Source organism: Bacillus rossius, chromosome 11 (assembly GCF_032445375.1).
Source record: "Bacillus rossius redtenbacheri isolate Brsri chromosome 11, Brsri_v3, whole genome shotgun sequence".
In the NCBI taxonomy this organism is placed as follows: domain Eukaryota; kingdom Metazoa; phylum Arthropoda; class Insecta; order Phasmatodea; family Bacillidae; genus Bacillus; species Bacillus rossius.
This window is the reverse complement of record NC_086338.1, coordinates 56,770,498-56,791,976: the sequence shown is the minus strand read 5'-3', so window position 1 is coordinate 56,791,976 and position 21,479 is coordinate 56,770,498. Positions and strand designations below refer to the sequence as shown.

General features: G+C 41.3%; 1 protein-coding gene across 4 annotated transcripts in view; it reads right to left on the bottom strand.

Moving 5' to 3' along the window:
• Positions 1-102: 102 nt before the first annotated feature.
• The window catches only part of LOC134537074 (F-box/LRR-repeat protein 2), a 37,480-nt gene continuing 16,103 nt past the window's right edge, over positions 103-21,479 (bottom strand). For 3 of the 4 annotated variants that reach the window (XM_063377306.1, XM_063377307.1, XM_063377309.1), the window contains 9 exons: positions 11,768-11,967; positions 10,123-10,279; positions 8,775-8,892; positions 5,818-5,978; positions 4,707-4,812; positions 3,431-3,597; positions 1,789-1,991; positions 1,062-1,265; positions 103-498 (listed from right to left, as the gene is read on the bottom strand). In XM_063377306.1, coding sequence (XP_063233376.1) covers positions 363-498; positions 1,062-1,265; positions 1,789-1,991; positions 3,431-3,597; positions 4,707-4,812; positions 5,818-5,978; positions 8,775-8,892; positions 10,123-10,279; positions 11,768-11,967 — 1,452 coding nt within the window. In that variant the 3' untranslated portion in view covers positions 103-362. Of the gene's footprint in view, positions 499-1,061; positions 1,266-1,788; positions 1,992-3,430; positions 3,598-4,706; positions 4,813-5,817; positions 5,979-8,774; positions 8,893-10,122; positions 10,280-11,767; positions 11,968-12,384; positions 12,457-19,290; positions 19,483-21,479 lie in introns of those variants that run through there. The other variant, XM_063377308.1, reaches the window with a different exon arrangement.

Genomic DNA, 21,479 nt, shown 5'->3' with positions numbered 1-21,479 from the left:
GTGATTGGGTGGGGTGGGGGGATGGTTTCGTACCGCAGCATTTTCAGGTGAACTTTGGCCCAATGTACTCTCAATTAAAAAACCCGAAAATAAAATACGTAATTAAGTGTAAAAATGTTATTTAATTTAGCATCATCTTATGAATAACATATTTTGTACAAATGTTTTTTTAATTATTATTTTTTTAGGAACAGTTCTTGGTATTGAGGAACATTTCCGGGTGTTACACACGGCAATGCGTGAGTTTTCCAAACTGCCTGAATGCGCGTGACCGTGGAAGTGCGCGGAATGCAGTCCGACGCGGGCCCGAGGGTTCGAGGGGGCAGCGGTGGTCCGGGGATTGCGTGGGGTCCGCGGGAGGTTCAGTTGAAGACCAGGTCCTTGTAGTTGTTCAGCAGGTAGTAGTTGGAGACGCGGCAGTTGGTCGTGGTGCGCACCACCGTGTTGCGATCCGCTCGCTCGAAGTTGGCCTTCACGATCTCGTAGTAGCGACCATCGCTGCGAGGGAGAAACAAACAAAAACACATTCGCGATGTCCCAACCGTGGTTCTTCAATGACATTTGGTTGTAAAGGCGTGGACTTGCATATCTGGGGAATAAATGTTTGTTTTTCTGGCAAAGGATCAAAATAAAATAAAATAGAGCAATAAAGAATTTAGAGGGGTTGGGACCCTCGCACCTGTCCCTAGCCCACATCCTGCACTGTCCGAGGTATCATTCTGCTGATTGATGAGTTATCCACGCATTATCAAAATCAAAGATTGTAAAAGTGTGCCGTTATCCTGTCCCCTTCCTAAAGCTTGTAATAACGGCACAGAGAGTGAGAGAAGAGCTAGAAATAAAGAAGAAAATTCTCAATAATAAACATAAATTTACAAATGTATTATTAACTTCAAAATACATGATTAAATTATCAATAATTATTCAATAAGAAATGAATAATTAACAATACATATTACTCACTATTGAAATAATCAAACCATAAAAACATATATTAAGATTTTGGCCATGTCCTGCACTGTCCGAGTGGTGTTGTGAGAGTGGTAGGGGCGGGGCCTCACCTGAGCACGAGGCAGCGCAGCTTGAGGCACTTGACCCGCAGGATGTCGATGGCCTTCTGGCTCTTGTCGGAGAAGCGCAGGTTCTCCGGGTCCCAGCGCAGCTCCAGGCGCTCCAGGTTGGGGCAGTTGTTGGCGATGCCGTCCATCAGCTGGTCCACGTGGATGTTCACGCCCAGCCTCTCCTGGGTGCCCATCACCACGATCCTGCGAGGATCAGATATCAGTCAGTCAGGCCTGGCCTGTCTGTATCTTTCTCTCTCTCACAGTTGGTACCTATATTATCCTGTTCTATTGTTTGTTTAGTAGAGAAGTTATATTTTTGTATTTCTCATGAGAATGTACATTTCCTCGGAGTTGGTACCTATATTATCCTGGTCTATTGTTTGTTTAGTAGATAAGTTATATTTTTGTATTTTTATATTTCTCATGAGAATGTACCTTTCCACGCACTTGATATATCATTCCGGTCTATTGTTTGTTTAGTAGATAAGTTATATCTTTGTATTTTTATATTTCTCATGAGAACGTACATTTCCACGCAGTTTTTATATTATTCCGGTCTATTGTTTGTTTAGTAGAGAAGTTAGATTATATTTAACCCGCCTGTCCAGTTACTTGGTTGCTAGAAGTTATGGACCCACTCAACAAATAAGGCTCGAAACAGCGGTTTCAGTTTCCGCTGTAAGAATCGCACTTGCTTGTCTCTGTGCCAATGCTAGCGGCTCACTTGGCGTTGTTGAGGATGGGCAGCACGGACTGCCACAGCTGGTCGGTGATGTGCGGCATGCCTGACAGCGCCAGCCCCCACAGCTGGTGTCCGTAGCGCGACAGGAACTTGTGCAGTCCGTCGTCCGTCAGGTTGTCCGAGCTGTCCAGGTCCAGCGCGATCAGGTTGCGTGGGTTGCCCATCTCCACGAACGCCTTCAGCACCTGCCGGGGCAGCAACTGTCCTCTGGACATCTCTCTCTCTCTCTCTCGCGGTCCCAGCCCACCCGGACACACACGCGGTGCGCAGGGCTTCACACAAAACAACGCCATTTCCAAACTACTCGACATATCACAGTGGGGTCTGTTCACGAAGAGCATTCAAGAATCCCCCCGAGGGGTGTCATGTAGATTGGTTTCCAAATTAAAGTTCTCAAACTGTAGTTTCGGAAGTGGGAAGCCATTTTGGCGGAACTAGAGAAGCGGTTTATATTTATCAATCATACTGTGTCAAGAAATTGTCAAGATATTACAAAGCTCAGGCGTAATTCCTGCTTTTAAAAAAATAATTAAATCTATTGCTTATAAGTAGAGACCTGTACAATTCGCGATTTCAGATCCCTAATGGATAGACTCCATGATCCTCTACGCACTCGTGCAAATTACATCTGCTGATTGGTTACCGACTCTTGACACCTGTTGACTGGAATGATCGTGATTCGCTAATTCTACTGTTAAAGATTTTTCATTGGCTAAGAGTCCTTCAGATAAACTGTGGCCCAATCACTGAAGCAAAATAATGTCAAAAGTATTTGGACTATATCCTATCGCGAAATGAATCCGCGAATTTTACAGGTCTCTACTTATAAGTCACTAGCAAAAACTAAAAATTAAAAAAAAAGTTTCGTGATTAGAATAGTTAACTAAAAATTTTATATAACCGTTATTATTTAAAAAAAAAAAAAAACTGCGCTCACAAATTGCTCGTCAGATGTCACGGGGTAATAATTTTGGTAGTTAATATAGTTACTAACACTGCCAAAAGATGTAGGATACATCGTGGAAATTTCACTGGCTGAAATCAACCGCAAGAGTTCAATTTCGAACACGTCGTGTGCGCAGTTTTTGAATCGCGAACCCGGCCCAGCTCCGTCGTGCACGACGCACTGACGCACGAAGCCTGACAGGCAGTGTCACGTGTCACGCATGGGCGTCGCAAGGATATATTTTTTGGGGGGGGCTTCAATTGATTTAGTTGTATAAGAAATATCCATCCCCTGTAGAAAAAAAAAAAAAAAAAAGCAAGGGGCCCGGGGGTCCTCCCCCGGGAAAAAATTTGGGGGTTGAAGGTGCAAAAAGGTGGTTTTTAGGCATTTTTTCCCCTAAATATTCTAATTATAGTTAGTTGCACTATATAATTTATTTTTTATAAAAAATATTTTCAGAGAACAAATTTGTAAAAACACAGTTAACATATCTGCTGGTTCTATATCCACACAAAATCATTAATTTAAACATCAGGAGAAACTACGAAGCTACGAAACTAAACATATTATTGGAGGGGACTAAATTGAAGACTTTTATTATTGGGGGGGGGGGGGGCGTGTCCCCCCCGTCCCCCCCATGTGTCACGTGACGGCCGCCTGGGGGAGCGGAGGGCCTACCGAGTCGTTGAAGCCGTTGAGCTGTCCGGCCGACAGGAAGCGCAGCCCCGGGATCCTGGTGAGCATGTCCACCAGGCACTCGGTGGACAGGTCAGTCCCCGTCACGTCCAGCTCCTGGAGGCTGGTCTTCTCCCAGTCCACCTGCATCACGTGCTCGCTCCTCAGGCCTGCCAACACACACCCGGGCTCCTTCCTGACGTGAACACCACTTTCCGCAGTGGGGGGCAATCCAAAAGAACGAATGATAACAAAATCGGGGGATACAGTTTGGTGTTGCAGCTACTACAGGGGCGTAGCCAGGGAGGAAGGGGGGGTGTTAGGGGTTCAACCCCCTCCCTCCCCCCTTAGCACCAAATCTTTAATTAATTTATTATTCATCACACAAACAAATTTCATATTAAAATTAATAAAAAATTTTACCATTACAATATTTAAATTTAAGTACCTACCGAAAACTGCTAAAATAGCACTATTTTACACCTCGAAATCCAAATTTTCCCGGGGGAGGACACCCGGACCCCCCGCTTTATTACAGAGTGGAGGGGGGGGGGCGGCATGCTTCTTAACACCCCCCCATACACAAATCCTGGCTACGCCACTGCAGCTACATATGTATCATCTCCATCCAAAATTTAATTACACCACTGGATACTTAAAGGATCAAAGAATTCGTTACGCCAAGCGAGGACTGTGACGCATCGCGCGCGGTGGAGGGGGAAGCGCCGCCATTTTGAGGTCATTTTTTCTCCGTTTCGAGATTTCCGTTTATTATAACTTTTGACTCGGAGAAGCTACGGCGTTCGTTTCAGTTTCAATCGTCAGCTCTCGTCAAAAGCTATCGATTGCATATATAAAAAAAAACTCGTGTAAAATAGTTACAGCATGATGTTAAAATAAAACAAAAAATAGCGAATTTTATATTTTGTATAGAACATATTACCTGTTACGTACACGTATTCACGTACAACACACACGGCCGTGTTCGTGACACAGCCACACCCCATTTTTTTTAAATCACTGTGTGAATTTTACCAAGTGTCAACTTGATGTACGTAGTGGGTTTCTATGCACATTAACATTTGCGTCTAAAAAAGGTATCGGAACACTTCCCTTCAAAAACATGGCCGCCGGAAACGCAAGCCGAGATTAAAGAAAATTGTGAGTTGACCAATACTCGCGTTACGTTATTGCGTAATTTACAAAGCGATGGTCTGAAATGGGGCGGCTGAACATTCAGCTTGTTGTATTCATGAGTGGTTTGTAAACCGGGTCTTACTTGTCCCGTTCATGAGGAGACACCGGAGCCTCCTGCTGCGCTGGAACAAGGTCTTCATGCTGGAGCCGGTGACCTTGGAGCAGAAGTCGACGGCCAGGCACTCCAGCTGCAATACGCCACGGAACATCACTCATACAGTTCACTCAAGTACAGAGTGTCCCAGTTTCAATTATGTATTAGGGAACATCAATAATACAGTTTACTCAAGTACAGGGTGTCCGGAAAAGAATGTCCTAGTTTAAAAGGTATATTTAAACAGTTTAATTTAGACTGTTTACAACTATTGTATTTGTTTCGTCTTTTCGTTTTGCTGTGTTTTTGTCTCGTTTCAACTGTTGTGCTGAATTTTTTGGTTTCGGTATTTTTGTGCTGTCATCATTTGTGGGGTTTTTTTCGTTCTGTCAGTCCATTTTTCTTTGTTTTGTTGAACATATTCCTGTTGTGGAGTATTGTGTGGCGTTTATATCCTGACAACAGCAATTTTTTGCTTTATTTGTGTTTTTTGTAGTTTTCTTCTACAGACATACATGTGCTTAGCAATGGCGTATGTCCAAAAGCTTACATCAAGTCATGCACTCCCATTGCACAAATCTTTCAAATATAATGTTTACAACAAATCATACATCAAATTTAAGGTTAAACTGACCTAGTTTGTCTTACAAATGTTCAAAACGTGCACTTTTAGTTAAACTGCACACATCCAACCTAAAGTCCAATTCTTCCCGCAGTTTTGTTAACAAGTGAATGGCCAATGAGACTTTGGTTAAAATGTATAAATTATCTCAAAAAAATATATATATATATTTTAAATTCCAGCCAAAAAGTGGCTCGAGCGAGCAGGGATCTGAACTGGGGAAGTGTGCGGGACTGTCCAGTGAGTGCAGTCCAGTGAGTGCTAGTGATAGCTATTGAGTACAGTGAGTGCCAGTGAGTGCTAGTGAGTACTTGTCCGGTGAGTACAGCGATTGCTAGTGCCAGCGAGTGCCAGCGAGTGCCAGCGAGTGATAGTAAGTGCCAGAGAGTGCCAGTGAGTGCCAGTGAGTGCCAGCGAGTGCCAGCGAGTGCCGGCGAGTGCCGGGCTCCCGGAAGAGAGCAGGGAGGCTGCAGCCACCTGGATGCAGTTGGAGCTGAAGGCCTCGATGTGGCTGTCGTCCACGAAGTTGATGCCGTACAGGTTGATGACCCGCAGGTTTGGCGTCGCCTGCTTCAGCTTGTGCACGTTTATCACCTCGTATATCTCCTCCTCTTCCTCCTCCACCTTCTCGTACGTCCCTGCGCACACCCGCCCTTGCCGCGTCAACTGTCAACTGTCAACTGTTCATTTCCAGCAGCCTTTTGCTTACCACAGTCACCCGCCCTTGCCGCGTTAACTGTCAACGGTCACTTGTCCATCTCCAGCAGCCTTTTGCTTACCACAGTCACCCGCCCTTGCCGCGTTAACTGTCAACGTTCACTTGTCCATCTCCAGCAGCCTTTTGCTTACCACAGTCACCCGCCCTTGCCGCGTTAACTGTCAACGGTCACTTGTCCATCTCCAGCAGCCTTTTGCTTACCACAGTCACCCGCCCTTGCCGCGTTAACTGTCAACGGTCACTTGTCCATTTCCAGCAGCCTTTTGCTTACCACAGTCACCCGCCCTTGCCGCGTTAACTGTCAACGGTCACTTGTCCATCTCCAGCAGCCTTTTGCTTACCACAGTCACCCGCCCTTGCCGCGTTAACTGTCAACGGTCACTTGTCCATCTCCAGCAGCCTTTTGCTTACCACAGTCACCCGCCCTTGCCGCGTTAACTGTCAACGGTCACTTGTCCATCTCCAGCAGCCTTTTGCTTACCACAGTCACCCGCCCTTGCCGCGTTAACTGTCAACGGTCACTTGTCCATCTCCAGCAGCCTTTTGCTTACCACAGTCACCCGCCCTTGCCGCGTTAACTGTCAACGGTCACTTGTCCATCTCCAGCAGCCTTTTGCTTACCACAGTCACCCGCCCTTGCCGCGTTAACTGTCAACGGTCACTTGTCCATCTCCAGCAGCCTTTTGCTTACCACAGTCACCCGCCCTTGCCGCGTTAACTGTCAACGGTCACTTGTCCATCTCCAGCAGCCTTTTGCTTACCACAGTCACCCGCCCTTGCCGCGTTAACTGTCAACGGTCACTTGTCCATCTCCAGCAGCCTTTTGCTTACCACAGTCACCCGCCCTTGCCGCGTGAACTGTCAACGGTCACTTGTCCATCTCCAGCAGCCTTTTGCTTACCACAGTCTGCCTCGCGCTCTGACTGCAGTACGTGCATAGCAAATGGCGAACACTGTCGTCAGGTTGACACTACATGGCTTGTTAAAGTTAAAAAATTTTATTTTTTTATACTATCGTTAATCATAATAACTAACTATACTATTTCTTGATTTTCCCAAGACCACTGACAGTACTCTTAGTGTTGTAGTCATTCTGACAGAATAAGATAATTAAATGATAAACACCAATTTTTACCTATTATTTCACACGAGAAACTATTTGCTAACAGTCAGTCATTATTAGTAACGAGGCGTGCCATGAAAGTATGTGCTATGCTGAAAAGAACCAAACAAAAAAAAATTGAAACCAAGATGACGTCTTTCAATTACATCTCATTAGAAATTTAAAAAAAAAATTGAAATGATCAGATAATGCCGTTGGTGAAATACATCAGGAAAAGTGTATCTGCACAGTTATCATTCCAAATTTTTTTCCTTACAAAATAAAATTTTTATTACATACATTATACAAATTTTCATTACTTTACAAAGTTGTGTCTGAAAATAATGCGCTCTATGGCGCGCTCCTGGCAACAGCGCACACCGAGACAAGGACAGCGACAATGGCAGAAATCGTGCATTGGAAAGAGAAAGTAAATTCCCATTTAAATGAACGCTCCAATCTAAGGATGAGATGCGCTGTAGCAAGTTGGATTTTTGACGCCTCACTTCAGTTTAAATTCGCGTATTAAATATAAGTCGTTGGATAAGTAGCTTTCTAAACAAGCGAATAGTAGATCTATTGCGAATTTCATTTGCTCATATATACGCTTCGCGTATATTATCTTTAAAAAGTACAACAAAAAAGTTCGCTTACTTCTAAACTACACGATGGATTAAGAAGCGGTTTTCGCCATCACTGCAATCAGGCTTACTGTTAGTAGGAACAACTTTGTACGTCCTTGACCGTTGCACTCTTGAACAAAGAATCCTTCAGTATGAAGGCTGTATTCAGTGAGAAAGTATTTGTGGCAGGATCTCCGAATTCTTTCGAAAACTAAAGCAAACCTCGTAAATTAAAACAAAAATTAACACATTTTTAGGTCTTTTTTTTGTTACGTGATAACGTCTTATAAATCGATGAACGCCGGCTGCAAGCACGAAAAAGTGTCACGTTCCGCCTGAGCCCCGAGTGTGCAAGAACCTGCCAACCACCGTGCGAGAAAATCTTCTATAATATCAAACAGGTTAAGGCGGGCTTTTTAACTAATTGTTCGTGATTATATTTAAACAAATTATTTAAATTAAATTTGCAAAAACTGTAAATCATATTTGAAAATTAAAAAGTATGCAATTTTTCATCAATGTATTCTTATTACTTTATCACGTAAAATTATCGTCCGTAAACCGACTTTTTTTTTACAGTCTCTTCGCTATTTATTTCTAAGCAAAAAATAATTTGTGCGCAATCAAGTTGATCATTCACATTGATGAATGCACAGAAACAAAAAAAGTTCAGCAGTTGGTTGATTATGATACCGACTATGGTCTCATGTCCAGCCATGGGAGCATCCCTGAAGGACCATCAAGATGCACGTGCGAATGTATAGACTCGTCCTTCCAAGAGAGGCTGCGTCGGGGACCCTGTAAGGATCCTGACAACTATTCCGGAGGTCAACAATGATGGCTGGCATCTTTTAACATGCATTTTTAAGGACACTTGGACTAAACGGTTCTTTGAGGAGGTATTCGGAAACAGCCTACACGTGGTAAATGTTTAAGGGGTGGAAAAAAGGGGGGGGGGGGGGAGAGTAGGGATGGTTTGGGTGATACTTACCTATCAAATGAAGTATCTCCAGGCCGTTTATGAAGTTGTATATCTTCCTCATGAAGCCTTCCATGAATATCACCTCCGACAGGCAAATGCACATGTATCGGAGCTTTGTGGGGAATGCCTGTGACAACAACACAACAATGCCAAAGTTACTGACACGTAAACATCTGGAGTTTGTGCAAGCTTGAAAAATATCTTAATTGGATCAGGAAGATGTCCTGGGTACAGAAAAAAATGTAATTAATATTTTATCTTTTTAAAAGATGAAATTCGATTTAGTTAAAAGTCTTAAAATTATTTTGTATGGGAGTCATTCAAAAAATTTACTATCACAGAGACAAAGAAAATGTTAAATTTTTTATTTATATTCATAAGCCTATTTTTAGAGTATAACTGTACCATACAATTCTTATTTAAAATATACTAAACAAATGACCTAAAATACATTAGATATATATAAAATATGCAATCGAATCGATTTTGACGAGAGCTGACGATTGAAACCCAAACGAACGTCGTAGCTTCTCCGAGTCCAAAGTTATACTAAATTTAAATCTCGGAAACGCAGCAAAATGACCTCAAAATGGCGGCGCTTCCCCCCTCCACCGCGCGGTACGTCACAGTCCTCACTTGGCGTAACGAATTCTCTGATCCTTTAGCTATGCAGTGGTGTAATTAAATTGTGAATGGAGATGATAGATATGTAGCTGCAACACCAAACTGTATCCCCCCATTTTGGTATCGTTCTTTCTTTTTTTTTTTTTTTTTTTGACGTGATAACGTCTTATAAATCGATGAACTCCGGCTGCACGCACGAAAAGGCATGACTCATTGTCACGTTCCGCCTGAGCCGAGCGTGCAAGAACCGGCCAACCACCGTGCGAGAAAATCTTCTATAATATCAAAAAGGTTAAGGCGGGCTTTTTAAAAGCAGCAATTTATTTATTTTTATTTTATTTTTCCAATTTCGTCATTTCAAATTAACAATTTATTGACATTGATTTGATTTCTGTTTATTTGTATAAATAATTGTTCGTGATTATATTTAAACAAATTTTTAAATACTATTTGCAAAAACTGTAAATAATATTTGAAAATTAAAAAAAAGTATGCAATTTTTCATCAATGTTTTGTTATGACCTTATCACGTAAAATTATCGTCCGTAAAACGGACTTTACATACAAACCCCCCGCCCCCTTTTTTTTTAAATTGCCTCCCACTGTGGAAGCAATTTTAAAGACGTCTTCACGTAACGGACTTAAGAGTTGCCAACTGCAGAACAGACACCGGCGCCGCGCAGAGTTGCCAACTGCAGAACATACACCGGAGCGGAGAGGACAGGGCTCGCACCTGCATCTCGCTGAAGTCGTGCAGCTGCATGGCGGTGGAGAAGTCGAGCAGCATGTGCGTGAGGTTGGCACACTTGTTGGCCAGCTCGTGCAGCACCGTGTGCGTGATCAGCTCTATGGGCAGCTCGATGTAGCGCAGCGAAGGCCCGAAGCGCGTGCTGCAACACAACACCTCAACGTGCTCACGTGCTGCAACACAACGCCTTAGCGTGCCCAAGTTGCCTGTACTGTCGGAACACTTCCCTCGTGGCAAACAAATACTAGTAACTCACCCCGACTTCAGACCTCGTGATGTCTCGTTTTTAGTGATTTTTTCCCCCTTTTTAAACCCCATAACTAATAACCAATATTAGCAGAGTAATAAAAACAACCTAATAATCAAACACATAATACCAAATGTAGATAACTGTGCAAGATGTTTAAAAATTTAAATTCCTACATAACTAGTATACTAAGTTTAGTTACATTTAAAGCTTGTTAGTTTCTTTAGTTCACTTTGAGGCATACCGTATCATGATCTCTATGGATACTATCCTCTTTGGAGTACAAGCCAGTAATTAAAGTACGGCATTTTATTTTGAAAGCTATTTGTGTATTTATTAAATATGTAACAAAATCACCCTCGACTGCTATTTTTTTTCTTGCTCACACACGAATTTAAAAATTCCAATTGCCATATCCTATAGATTTGTTTGATAGCTTGAAAAGAATTCTCTTGGAATAATTGTAAAAATGCCATCATGCCTTAAACTTAATACCAACACATCTGCACGAAATTAGAGTTAAATTTCATAATAAACATTTTTTTTTTACTGTGCAGATAAAGGGTCGTTCTTATTTTGACTTCAAGTATTAACATGGAAAAGATTGTACATGCTAAATAACTTACTTCTTACCTCCATGATTTATCACACACAACCTAACCTAAATTTAACGTATTTTTAGGAAGGGTCTGGGTTAGGGAGAGATCTAGGTGCCATATACGCCTGGTCATGTAGGGATAAGCCCTGCAGGAAAGGGTCTCATGCATCGTGTGGTAGGAGGAGATTGGACAGCCATGGCAGCGATTGAAGCCATGACTAAAGCTGGACTCAACAATGATCCGTCACGTCACGTCCGTCAGCAAGCCGAGCGATTCACAGTGATCCGCACGTCCGTCAGATAACTTTACATTTCAATGCTGACAACAGACTAGAAGTCTTAAATAATGGTGAAATTTTATCTTGTACTACATGACTGCGTGTTTGACGATCATGAAAGTTAAGCTCTTAAAAATACATTAAAATCATCATTATTGATCTGATATGTATTAACATATTTTCAGTTGTTAAAAAAATTTCAATTATAAGCAGTTAAACAGAAAATAAATTAAAAACCTTTTAAGATAGTAAAGGTTGCCGGCGAATAGGTATCTTGCTGACATTTTTTTTTTTGGAGGTTATATCATCCGTTTGTGCGTCCGTCGAAAAGTTAAAACTTGGTTAAGGTTTTGACAGTCGGACCTATGGAATTTTTTTTCCAGGGAAATCTGATTGGCCGCAGGTCAGGTGATACATGACTGACGGATGAGACCGATCACCGTGAGTCCGGTCCGTGGCGTGTGACACATAACCTCAGCAGACACGGGCCGGGAGGGGTCGGCGCACCTGATGAGCCCCAGCAGGGTCTCCAGGGACCCCACGTGCAGCCCGGACACCTCCGGCCGCAGGGACACGCAGCGCCACAGCCGCGTGTCGTACGCCATGGACCGCCACTTGCGGCACACGCGCGCCACGCGGCAGATCTCGCGGTGCGACAGGTACGAGAAGATGTTCAGCAGCACCTTGTCAGGCAGCTTCTCGATGGTCTGCGGAAACAAAACAACTCGCCAGGTCCAGGTCCCGTCTCCAACCACGCTTCACGACACAGTTCTTCCGAGGACATTCAACTGACATTCTGTAACATCTGAGCTCTCAAATACACGGCGCTTGGTAAGGTGTAACTTCGTGAATGGAACGAAAAATACTTTAAATTATTCATGCAATGAGGGAATTTCCTTGGACATATGCCATTGGACATTCACCATTGCAGATTTTGCAGTGTTCGTCACGGAGAAAATAAATTAAAAAAAAAAAAAAAAAAAATTCTTTTTCGAAATTTTTTTATGACAAACAGTGCAAAATCTGAAATGATGTATGTCCAAAAAAGCTGCATTAAATCAAGATTCCCCATTGCAGTCTTGCGATAGAGGCCAGTGTGCTCCGAGCTGCCCGGGTGCACTCACCATGTCGGAGCGCGCCTTCTTGCTGTCCCCCAGGTACAGCTGGCCCGCCTCCACCGTCATCTGACTCCACACCTGAGCACGTCGTCAGCATCGCCTGTCGCCTGCCTCCCGGGGGTTGGCCCCAATGACCCCTCACCCCTCCCCCCCCCCCCCCAACAACCCCTGACGCGACCCCCCGCACACGAGTGCCTGGTCCATCAGCAGAGACGGACACCTTGCGGCGTCACCCGACTGCGTGTGTCTTCGTCCCCAGGCCAGTGCCAGCCAATCCGGCGGCCCGCTTAGAGCGAAGCCTTCGTTTCACAGACGAGAGAGCCACACCCGAAGTTCCCCGAAGTTCATGCTTCCCCCCCGGTTCTATCTCATTTCATAAACCGGTGTGGCATTAAATTTTGCGGTCGATTAGGATAGGTTAGCTACATTATAAATACCTACTTTAAAACATTGTGGATTGTTGGTTATGTTAGGTAAGCATAGCTACATTAAAAAATACTGTAAAATCATTTTATGGTTGCTTAGCAAATAATTTTTTTAATATGTAGCTATCCAGGGCTAGGAAAACGTTTGCATGATTTCACAGTATCTTTAATGTAGCTGTCCTGACCAAATCAACAGTCCACGATGTTTTAAAGTATTTATAATGTAGCTAACCTAACGTAATTGACCATTTGTTATCACGAGTTACAATGAACAAAAAAAAAACAACAAAAAAAACCAAAGATGCACGATCGGACGTTTGGCTCACTCGTCTGTGAATCGAAGGCTTCCCCCGCTTGGACAGTCTTTCAACCAAATACCATCCAGGGTTCGCCTACATGTAGGCTATGTTGTCAGCAGACCCTTCACGAAGCCATGGTATTCTCACAGAAATATCGTGAAATATGATTAACATATAATTTAATTCATGAATTGTTTCATGGTTATTGCTCCTTAGATGAAAAGGGTTTTCTTTATATATATATTTTTTGACGTGACAACGTCTAATAAATCGATGAACGCCGGCTGCACGCACGAAAAAGTTTCCCGTTACGCACATTGTCCCATTACGCTGTGTCCCGTTACGCTCATTTTACGCTTGCGCCGCATCTATCTCTCTTCCACTCGATTGGAACAACCATCGATTTGACTTTTTCGAGGCACATTAAACTTGGAACACTCCCATTCGTTTCCTACTTTTCCTATCATCGTCCTATCCTTAACAGAATAACACAGATTGGAAGAAGTTAAATAGCAAACATGTATAAAAGTTATAGTTAAAATAATCTATTCGTTAAAGTAATAAACATATTTGAATTAATGAGTGCAAATAAAAGTAAAATTATCAATTAAATTGTAGATTTCATTTCACTACTTCTTTGTATCCATACAAAATAGTGCTGATTCAATTTTATTCATAAAAGTATGCAATCATTTCATCAATGTTTTGTTATGACGTTGTCACGTTAAACTATCGTCCGTAAACCTACTTTACAGACAACCAATTTTTTTGTAAATACTATGTTTAAATTTTTTTTTTCGTTTCTTCGTAACATGACACGAATTGTATGCATTGGTTACTCTACAGAATAACACATTAACAAATTGCTGTTAAAATTTTTATCTTCATTCATGTGTGTCTGGCAGGCCCCTGATAGCAACTCTGTTGATATTCAGATAAATACGGAAGCTGTTATCAGCTTGTCGATCTTGAAGATGGACTGATGTCGCTGTACTCACTAATTTCTTTCCAAAAATCAAACAACTGGATGTTTAAAAAAAACTTTAAATTCTTACGAAAATGTACTTTTTTGGAATGTTAGAGGTTCAACCAGTACGATCGAATGAGTAAGCTTATTCTCGTTGCAGAGTAAACTGAGCTAACACAAAGAGTTTTGTTTTTCCTTAAGACCATTGTTTAGCAACTTACGGTAAGAATTTAGTCCTGTATTTGAAATATCTTCTCTGTTATGGCTTATAATTGTCGATTAACGACCATCTCAAATCATTACACACGTATTATACACAGATTCGTGTTTTAAGGCCAAGACATTGTTAATTCGTATCTACTTGCTCTTAAAATCGCCTTTATCCCCAAACGCATAATCTCTTAAAGGCAGAGTAATAGGTCCTATTAGGCCCCAAACACTGTATAATAGACCCACTGCCACCCAACTTCAGAATACTACATAGAACTTCTTCGGCGCGGCTATATCTGTATCATGCGGCAATAACAGTTTGAATTGATGCCAACTCTGCTCCATCCTTTCGAAGTCGAGTTTAACTTTTTATTTTCCTCTATAATACTTTCACAAAAATAGCTCTTCTAGAGGTGAAGTTGTAAAATAAGCTGGTCATTACAAAAAAAAAATTTTTTTAAACAGGAAATATATAGGTATATTTTTTTAATAAGATGAAAGGACAACGCTAGCAATGTAATACGATCTCCCAACTGAATAAATTAAGGATGTGAGTCTGATAACAGTTATATACAGAGTGTTCCGTAACTCAGAATCAAGCCGAGAACAGCTGGGACTAATTCTGAATTAAAAAAACCAAAATTTAAAAAAGTGTCACAGTTATCGAGTTATGTACAGGCTTTTGTACAAACGTTTTTCAAACCCCACACTGTACTTAATGGTTGTATACTGTGACTAAACATTTTGCTACCCAATCATAAATAACCCTACTAATGTAAACAGTTAAAAATAAAATATGCTATACTTAAGGGCAAATAAATTTTTTGCACAACTAATGCGGCAACAATTTTTTATTGGGTAACTTTTACTACTCAGACTGTAATTTTTTTTCCTAAATAAGCAAGTTATTTGCTTTAATTAGCCATCTTGCAATGTAATTTATTTTACAGCATGGCTAGTCAAATTTACCTGACTCGATTTTTTTTTGCGGCATTAAGTCTTTAAAATAATTGTTTTCCTTTAAAGTATAGCATTTTTTTATGTTATTTTAATTGTTATCAACAATAGTGTTATTGATGATTGAGTAGCAAAAATTTTGTTTTCAGTATCTAATAATTTAGTGCAGGGTGTGGTTTTTCAAAACTTTTGAAAACATGCCTATAACTTGAAAACTACGACAATTTTTTTTAATTTCAGTATTTATTTCTATACAAACCCTTAATTTACTGCCCTATAAACTGTTCTTGGTTTAACACTGAGCTATGGGACATTCTAAATGGGTAATCTTCTTTATCTTTCGGGTGGATGTATTCCTGCGCCGTAGGCATGCTTTGTTTGCGGATGCACCTGGAATTCCTGCGCGAAGTTTCCAAACAATGTTGCGCTCGATGTAAACCCACGTCATAGCTGCTTGGCCTCCACACAAGCTCGCGATAAACTGTTTACTTCGTTGATAAACTGTGGAGCGAGTGCCTAGCCTCTCGCTGGATTGTTTGGTAGCTTTGTAAACATCTCGATGGGAAATAAAAAAAAAGTTAAAGATCTTAAATCTACTGGGTGAATCAGGTTGGGGCATTTTATATGTGTGAAACAATTCAGCGTGAGGAGTAAAATCAAAAATGTAAAAGATCTAAAGTTTTACTGGGTGATTCAAGACGGAGTATGTTAAATGTGTGAAACAATTCATCATGATGAATAAATTAAAAAAAGTACGTATAAATTATTCCTGAAGCGCATAATAGGGAATGAAATTGTAAGAAAGTTCAGAAGTTGATCATTATGGCAAATAGGAACCTAACCCCTGACCCAACCGATACACATTCACGTAATATCACAAGGGACGCAGAAGTTGAGTTTTAGCCTGGAAGACACTAGCAGCCCGGTTCACCGACAATTCACTTAACTAAAAAGACAGTTTTTTTACGGTAGTAAAATCTTTTATAGTGTAATAATTGAAGATTATTTCAAACACAATTTATTATACTTTCACTGGTTTTATTTTCGGTGTTTTTTTTTTAATTTTTGACGTGACAACGTCTAATAAATCGATGAACGCCGGCTGCACGCACGAAAAAGTGTCCCGTTACGCACATTGTCCCGTTACTATGTGTCCCGTTATGCTCATTTTACGCTTGCGCCGCATCTATATCTCTTCCACTCGATTGAAACAACCATCGATTTGACTTTTTCGAAGCACATTAAACTTGAAACACTCCCATTCGTTTCCTACTTTTCCTATCATCATCCTATCCTTAACAGAATAACACAGATTGGAAGAAGTTAAATAGCAAACACGTATAAAAGTTATAGTTAAAATAATCTCTTCGTTAAAGTAATAAACACATTTGAATTAATGAGTGCAAATAAAAGAAAATTTATCAATTAAATTGTAGATTTCATTTCACTCCTTCTTTGTATCCATACAAAATAGTGATAATTCAATAAAAATGATTCAATTTTATTCATAAAAATATGCAATAATTTCATCAATGTTTTGTTATGACGTCACGATAAACTATCGTCCGTAAACCGACTTTACAGACAAACAAATTTTTTTTGCTTTACACTCTGTGTGAATGTAATCTGCGTCAGGGAAGTTTTCGTTTTCTCAGGCGGGGAAACGGGGTTCGTGCCCACCAGTGTCACGTGACGACTGGGAAGTATCCGAGCTGGGACGGTTGCGAATCAAGATTTATACACGCATTAGGACAGTAAAAAAAAACTATATAAATGAATAGATACAACTCGTTAATATTTTTAACTATATGACATTTCCTCTCCCTTTTTTGACGTAATAACGTCTGCACGCACGAAAAAGCATGACTTATTGTCACGTTCCACCTGAGCCGAGCGTGCAAGAACCGGCCAACCACCGTGCGAGAAAATCTTCTATAATACCAAACAGGTAAGGCGGGCTTTTTAACTAATTGTTCGTGATTATAATATTTAAACAAATTATTTAAATGAAATTTGAAAAAAAAACTGTAAATAACATTAGAAAATTAAAAAGTATGCAATATTTTTAATCAATGTTTTCTAAAGACGTTGTCACGTGAAATTATCGTCCGTAAACCGACTTTACAGACAACCCCCCATTTTTTTTCCGATCCCCTCGTACCAAGCGAGATGGCACAATTTCAGCGGCACCCAAGTTCTCCCAGTACCGGACATCCCGACGTCTGTGTTTCACGGAGTCCAGACGTCATGGGGTGACGAAGCTGGGGCGGTTGTTTGAAACACACGTCACGTCAGCATTTCCCCTCCCCCCTCGACCCTTACTGGCTCGGCATGTCCGTCTCTGATGATCACCCGGTGGCGAGACGCGGAAGTTATGGCCCGTCTACAATAGCAGTGTCCTAAACCGTGTCCGAAGGACACTCGTCGCTGATTGGTCCACGTGACCCTCTGACGTCGTGCGTCAAGTGGGCGAAGGTCCTAACCTACCTGGTCTGAAGACATTCGTCAATTTGAACTTTTTGTCCCAACCTGTGTGCTTCGGACACAGAAAAAGAACAGAACACTCACGATATTTGAATTTCCGGTTACCGTTTGAAAACGTGGTGTTTGTTTTTGTTATTGTGAGGAAATGGAATGTGTTGTAAGTCACTTATAAGTTACATAACGTTCATAAGTTCAATCTCAAACTACAAAGCATCAAAAAAATAAAGAAAAACATTTGGTTTGGCACATTTACTGCGCTCTGGTGACAACTTTAGAAATCAATACATTCGGACACCGGACATCGCAATTGTGGACAGGGCAGTTTTCGGTGAGACAATGTGACGTCACTCACATTCGGATAAGGACACGGACCACGCACAGGTTCGGACTACTGTAGACGGGCTCAGTCTGAACTCGACGACAAACTTCCACTGCAAATTCATCACGACCAAAATAAAGTTGAAAACATCTGCACGACTTGGGGTCTGAAGCGCTTCCCAATACTGGAATAGCCTATATATTTGAAGTTGAAGCCGAACTACGTTTTTTACTGTGAATAATAAAGTATGGACCACTGAACGTCTGGATTATGTTCTACAGCCACCGCAATTTTTGTCGCTGTTGCAAAATTATTTCACTGAAATTGAAATATCTGGGTGTAACACCTTATATTTATTTATGTGACTTGTTGCAACTCCCAATTATTTACAACGAAATAACTTTGCTACAGCAACGAAATTCGCGGTGATTGTAGAACTACTTTCGATTAAACATAATCCAGATGCCCGTATGTTTCATCTTAAATAATTTATCTATTATTTACGATGAAAAAAAAAGTTGTTTAGTTTCGTCTTCAAAGACGTGTACCAGCCCTGGGGAGTGCAGTGTTTACCGTAAGTTGTGTATATGCTTTCAACTAATTTTTGTCGTGTTGAACCTGCAGATGATGAGGTTTGTGGGACGAATTCAGACTCGTGTTTGTAAAACAACATCCCCTCCTGGCAGTGGCGTAGCTAAGGTGACTGGCGGCCCCCAGAGATTAGAGAAAGTTACAGATGGAGCATAAACACAGTTTGTTGGTATCTCTGCTGAAGCAAGGGGACGTAAGTGGGAAGCAGGTCGCCGCCATATTGTACAATGAAGAAAAGCGCATTTTCTCATAAGTGATGTATGTATGGTGGTGGAAATGTGCACGAATATTAAACAAATAAAGACTGATGACTCGAGAAAAATGATTGTGTACAAGAGTATGTAGTAAACTACATTTCTATATACTAGATATAAACAAATGGCCGCCATCTTCTTACGTGAACAAACTGGCCACAGTGCTCAGAGATTATGCTCCATCTGTAACCTTCTCTAATCTCTGGCGGCCCTTCTTGGGTTAGAAGAGAAGGGGGAAGGAGGGTTCAGTAACAGCGAATCCGTCGTGGTGGCTTCCCTGGCGGGGGCCATCCCTGCCACCCGCTTGCTACGCCATTGCCTCCTGGCCATCCCCTCCGACAACAATGGCGAGGCGAACAACAACAACAACAACAACAACACTCCAGGCGGGACAGGCGATACTGACGTCTCCTCCGACCATCATGGCCGACCACTATATATCCACTAGCTTCACTGGCACTCGCGAGGAGTCTCCGAACCACCGCGCGCTGCTTCTGCCCGCACGAGACCGCGGCGTGTACTGGCCGCTGGAGTGAGTGGGTTCCCGTAACCCCCTTCCCTGATTCCTGGCCCCCTCTCACGCGGCCACTTTCCGAAATAACTACCCCGCCACTTCTCTTCCTCCTCCTGTCCCCTGGGCGACACCTGGGCGCGTCATTGTTGGCGCCTGCTGGCGTCACGAGGCACGTGAGCGCTGTTTTGTCCGGTGCCCCGTTTCCAATACGGACTTTCAGGGGGGGAAAGGAAGGATAAAACTGTTACTAGCATGCAATTTTAAATACTAGCCAATATACCTTTCGACAAGCGCGTAGATCGTTTGGAATTAAGCAAACCATCTTGTGTTTGCAAAATGGTGACTGTTAAACGGGTTTGATAAACGTAAACTTCTAAACTATGTTTCACGGGAGACTTTTTTTTGTATATTTTAAAGTTTTCTGCTTGTTGCATGCATATAGGCCAACATATGTATGGACAATGTACAACATTATGAGCACCGCATCCAGAGATGACTTGTGTTGGTTAAGCCCCACGCCCAAAACTCTTGGGCCACACAGTCTTCCATTGGGAATCATTCAGATTCGCGCACCTGCCTTTCGATTTCGAATGAGTTTTCATGATTTCGTTCAAGAAAAAACTTTCAAATATGTTATTGCAACATATTCATGATTCCATCTTAATTGGATCATTTTAATTTTTTTTTTACAAACAAACCCGAGGTGTATTTACGGGGTAAAATATCAAAATATCTGATAAATAAGCAAAACCACCGTTGAATTTTGGCTTGAAAAAAAGTTGTGGTACATACCAAAGAGTTTTATGTGTTAAACTTTATGCCATTGTTTGTGTTTCGTGGTTGGCTATCCGAGAGAGGGCTAGAACTGAGTGATTGTATCGGCATCGAGAGATGATTGTGAACAGACTCATCTAAAACATACATTTTAGTCTGTTTTAAGCTTGGGTTGCAGTGCAGAGTAAATGGCGAACGCTGTTGCCATTTTGACTACCCGATTTGTTAACATTAAGGGCTGTATTCCAAGACACAAAAATAAGGGTTTAGGTGTTGATTATGCAATACCTGTACCCTAACCATATTCCAAGTGCATGATAGGACACAGCCAGTCCCTTATTTTTAGGGCACTGATTTTTGGTGTCCTATCTGTTGCCGATTTGATCCATAACTGTATATATATATTTTTACTTTTTAATGAACTTTAACGGAACTTTTACGATTACAATTTCCCCCCTAATATCTTAAAAAAACAGCAAATGTAAATACGGCCAAAAAATTCAACCAAAATTAAATTATTTTATTTCACATTATAATTCCATAGTTTTAAAAAATAAGCTAATGTTACGATGGATTCCACGAAGTACAACTGTTTATAGCCTCGCACAAGTCCTCGTTTATTAAAACGGCTGCCGATCTGATACCTTACAGGGGTTACACCAATCATTATTTCACAGGAGATAATATTTGTGGCAAACAGTCACAATTAAAAACAAGGCAGTCCACGAAAGCATGAAAAATATTGAAAACTTCTTAAAATTAAATGATACGAACAAAATTTTAACAAAAACGACTTGATGTAAGCTTTTGGACATACGCCATTGCTAAGCACATGTATGTCTGTAGAAGAAAACTACAAAAAACCCAAAAGACAAAAACACAAATTAAGCAAAAAATTGCTGTTTTCAACAGACATACTTGTGCTTAGCAATGGCGTATGTCCAAAAGCTTACATCAAGTCATCTACTACCATTGCACAAATCTTTCAAAGATAATATTAACAAAAACGGTTGAAACCAAGATAGCTTCTTTCAATTATATCTTCTTAGAACTAAAAAAAAAAAAGAAGAGGAAATTATCAGATAATGCTTTTGATGAATGTGAAAATGAGTTTCAACCATTCGCAATTCAAATTTAACCTTACCCAATAACATTTTCCATTAAACAAAGTTTCATTACACAACTAGGTTGTGTCTGAAACTAGTACGCTCTATGACGAGCATCTGGCAACAGAACACTCCGAGACAAGGACAAAGCTAATAGCAGATACTGTGCGTTAGAAAGAGAGAGTAAATGTCCATTTAAAT